Here is a 4205-nt window from a genome sequence, read left to right as displayed (position 1 = left end):
GGACGAATAGCCTATCGACACTCCATTTTTCTTTTCACTGATGACGACTGGGGCTAGAAGCTAAGGAGGAAACTGCCAAAAAGGACATCTAGTGTCGTTCTTCTTATAGTAGAGAATGTTTACGAAGCGATTTAATAGAGGTGTTCAAAATAACTAAGTTTCTAGATAGAGCAGATAGTGGGACACTGTTCGGATTTGTGGAAAGGGAGAGAGATAGAGGATGCAGATTTGAAGTGACTAAAAAAGATAACCAACGGGGCATACCCTGAGGAGGGAGAACTATTAACAATATTACCTAACGTGAGGACAGGGAGAGACTCAGCACTGCCCAGCTAAACAGCCTCCAAGTTGAGACTCCAGGTCCTTTTTCTTCTTTTTTTTTTGTAGGACGTAGGCATCGCTGGCAAAATCAGCATTTATTGCATATCCTTAAAAGTCCTTGTACTGAATGGTTTTATAAGCCATTTCAGAGGGCACTAAAGAGACAACCGCATTGTTGTGGGTCTGGAGTCGCAAGTCGGCCACAGCAGGAAAGAATGGCAGATTTTCTTCCATAAAGAACACCAATGAACCAGATGGGTCTTTGCAACCATCGATAGTGGTTTCATGGCTACCATTCGACTACTTTTTAAATACAGATTTTTTTTTAAATTTGTGTTCAAATTTCACTATCTGCTCTGGTGGGATTCGATCACATTGACCGAGAGCATTAGCTTAGGTTCTGAATAAATAGTCCAGTTACATTGCAGCTACGCATCCACCTCCCCACCAGATCCGTTGGGTTCCTATGTTCAGCCTGGCCCAAGTTGCTCGACCCTAGTCCCGTCTCCCCATCAGAGACCCCCGGTTGGGTTTGCCCAGGTGCCAATCTCCCGGCACTACCATTTGACTCTGGGTGAGTGTGTGTATATATATATATATATAGAGAGAGAGAGAGAGAGAGAGAGATGGCTGTGGCTGATCGGGGGGAATGGATTGCAGACGGAATGAACAAAGTGTCATCAAAATAAAACAAACATTAATAAGAGATTTCCAACATTTGCAGCATTTTTCTTTTGCAGCAACAAATGTTGGTTTTCTGAGCAGATGTGAGGAGTTGAGAATTGACCTCTTGGAGGTGTCAGTGAGGTAATATCTGCTGTTTACCCTTCCGTCGTGCAAGGGACCCTCTGATTCCCTCCTGCCCCTTTGCATCAGGTCCTCGAAAGGTGACCTCGCGCCTGTTGTGCTATTGCTTTTAGGTGTGTATGACCACTCACAAACCAGCACTCATCCAGCTATTGGTCATTTATTTCCACTTGAGGTTAAATATTACAATCATAGACTTGAGACACTGGGAAGTACCTCTGGGCCGCTCTCAATGATTTTGTGCATGCATTAATTGGGCAATTGATGTAACTGGATATTTCAGTGCGATCTTGACCTGCTCTCTGAACTTTGACTGAGTCGCCCCATAAATAAAAGTGTTAGTGCAGCAACTTAAATTCATCAGCATCAAACCGACTCGTTCAAATATGAATTCAGAATTGTTGTAATCCCTGGGATTGATTCGTGAAATTATATAATATAAGAATTCAATGACATTTACCAACCACAAAAGTATGAAACTGCCGGATATGCTGAAGAGTAAAATCATAGACTTCCTTCTGCTCTCCATCTCTGGGTCACTGCGATTCTCTTCCTTGCTCTGGCCCCTCAATCCCTTACGGACTCGACTGGCCACTAAAATGTGTCTGACTGTCAGAGAATTGAGCAACAGAATTAAAGCGAACGGGAGTAACGGTGTGGAAACCACATCAAACCAGTCGAATGCCACCCACCCTGGCTCAGTATAATATTTTGGATTTGTATAACATTCTCGTGGTACATTGTCGATTATCTCTCCAGGTTCATATATAAAGTAGAAGGGGACGTTTCTTACACATAGTATAATGCAGGCTGTTGCTAGAACCACAGCTGCAGTTTTCTTCGTGCAGTATTTTGTTTTTAGCTTCAGGCAACAAATGGCTACAAATCGATCAAAGGAGAAAGTGACGGTGAACCAGACAGAACACTCTCTGGCTGCAAGTCGGAGGACAGCAATGACACTACACACGGGGGTTATGTACAGGAAAGATCTCGGGAAATAATAATAACCAATGCGCCACAGTATGACTTCACTGATAACGAACAGTAAATCTGCCATTGCCATGGCCACCAGGTAGTGAGTGGTGCAGGTGGAGAGGCCGCAGTTTCTCCTGGATAGGATCACAATCGCCAGTAAATTAACTGTGTGAGGGAAGGAAGAAGAGGTTAGAAAATTATCTGATCAAACTTTCTCCATGCCTGACCCCGGCAATAAGGGCAGTAACTTCGCACCTTAGAAGTGGGGGGGAGGGGAGGGGTGGTGAGGTGGTTGACGATGGGTACGGGAATTTGTTTTTCAAATCTCAACCCGAACCCCAACACGCCTCCAACCCGCTTTCTTCCGGGTTGAACGGAGATGGGACAGCAGATCGGCAGACAACTGCTCCCAGGAAGTGGGTTTGAAATGTAAATGTGTTAATGAAATTGGAAGGCTCTTATTTACAGATTTAGCCCTTGTTCTCCAGGTCTGCCCATTAGACCTCACTCTCCACAAGAAAAATACCCAGGATTGGCAATCAGACCATTTTTCCTGAATCAGGCCCCTCCCTTGGTGTCAGACACCACGCCATGCACCCAGGTTTAGCACCCACAAACCGGGATCAGTCCACCCCTTGGAACAGGCTCTCTACCCAGGATTAAACAAACCACTAGATTTGGATCACCCAGGATTACGAGGCCTCATCCTGGATTTGGAACCTACGGGGATCAGACTCGCCTCATGGGATCGATGTCCCCACCCTGGATGGGACACCCTTCCCAGGATCAGTCAGCTGCCCCCTCACCCCACCCCTACCCTCACCCCGGTATCTGACACCCCATGGATTATGATTCCACCTGCCACATTGTATTTTGTATCAGTAAACACCCGACCCCTCTACCTTCCCCGACTCAGAAAGCACTCTATGATAGGGCAGCTTTCAACCATGTTGAGGAACACAGACTCCTCTGGACCTCGCCAGACTCGTACATGCTCAGGCATATAAGACGCTTCCCCTAGCTTGTGGTTCAGACATTTCCACTCTTCTCCCATCTCCTACGAGTGCTTCGGACCAAACTCCAGCCCCTGGGGTCGTAGACTAGACTATCTCAGTTCTCTCTCTGCCACTGTATTTCCGACTCCTTCCACGCTCCAACATACGAGTACAATCCAGGTTAATGATCCAGACACATCTCTTGCCCCTCCCTCTCATTGGACTCTGACCAGACTCCAGGATGCGGTACTCCAGCCAAGGGTTCGAGAAGCAACATCCCAGCAATCAGAGATGTCAGCATTCTGTTCACCTCCAAATGTTAGGATTGGACACCACCACCGTTAGACAGCTCCTTTCCCTGGCATCATGGTTCGGATGACACTGGTCCTGAGGCCAGCTCCAGAGTACTCCCGGCCAGATTTTAAGCCAAACCTGTCAATTAAGCTGGCAGCAATACGGGTAACCTGTCAAGGATAAAACAGGCAACCTGCGAAGTTAACATGCTGAAAGACCGCCCCCTATTTACGTCATAGAGCCCTGTTAATAATATCAAATCTAAGTATTGAAGTAAAAACACAAATCTGAAACTGCTACAAGTCCGTTGGAGAATGTTGAAAATACTAGGCATATCAAGCAACATCTGTGGTGAGATGCGCAAAATTAACCTGTCAGGCTGATAGGTTTTCATAAGATCTGGAAGATATTAGAAATGAACAGTGTTAAAGCAATGGTAGACTTAGAGAAAAGTAAAGTATAGAGAGGAAAGATCTAGTGGAGAGCAGGAGTAATTCAATGACAAAAGGTTTGATGATGCAAGGTGAATAGGACAAGTAAAGAAGCAGAAGATGATTCTATAGGAGTGGCAAATGGTTACAGCAGAGTACAGAGGGACAGGGGAGTATGAAAAACCTGACAAAGAGGAAAAGGCTCCAATGACCACAGAAAAGTGATAGACAATGGCAGGTAGAACCAAAGGGGGATGACCAAACTGCCAGTTGTGTAACAATATGGGACCACCCACCCTTAGAGCCAGACAGGGAACTCATCACTCCCAGTGGCTCTGGCATAGCCATGCTGCATTACCAACACAGGCTGTCTGATAAAGTG

General features: G+C 45.9%; 1 protein-coding gene across 1 annotated transcript; it reads right to left on the bottom strand.

Annotated features, from left to right (window-relative positions):
* Positions 1–429: 429 nt before the first annotated feature.
* Positions 430–3096, bottom strand: LOC137385237 (probable G-protein coupled receptor 139). The gene is made up of 3 exons (XM_068060221.1): positions 3069–3096; positions 1424–2268; positions 430–621 (listed from the first exon to the last, which is right to left on the bottom strand). The coding sequence occupies exons 1-3, from the start codon at positions 3094–3096 to the stop codon at positions 430–432; spliced, it is 1065 nt and encodes a 354-aa protein (XP_067916322.1).
* Positions 3097–4205: the final 1109 nt, after the last annotated feature.

The sequence above is a fragment of the Heterodontus francisci genome, chromosome 28 (genome assembly GCF_036365525.1).
Source record: "Heterodontus francisci isolate sHetFra1 chromosome 28, sHetFra1.hap1, whole genome shotgun sequence".
NCBI classification, from domain to species: domain Eukaryota; kingdom Metazoa; phylum Chordata; class Chondrichthyes; order Heterodontiformes; family Heterodontidae; genus Heterodontus; species Heterodontus francisci.
This window is presented reverse-complemented; position numbering and strand designations above follow the sequence as displayed.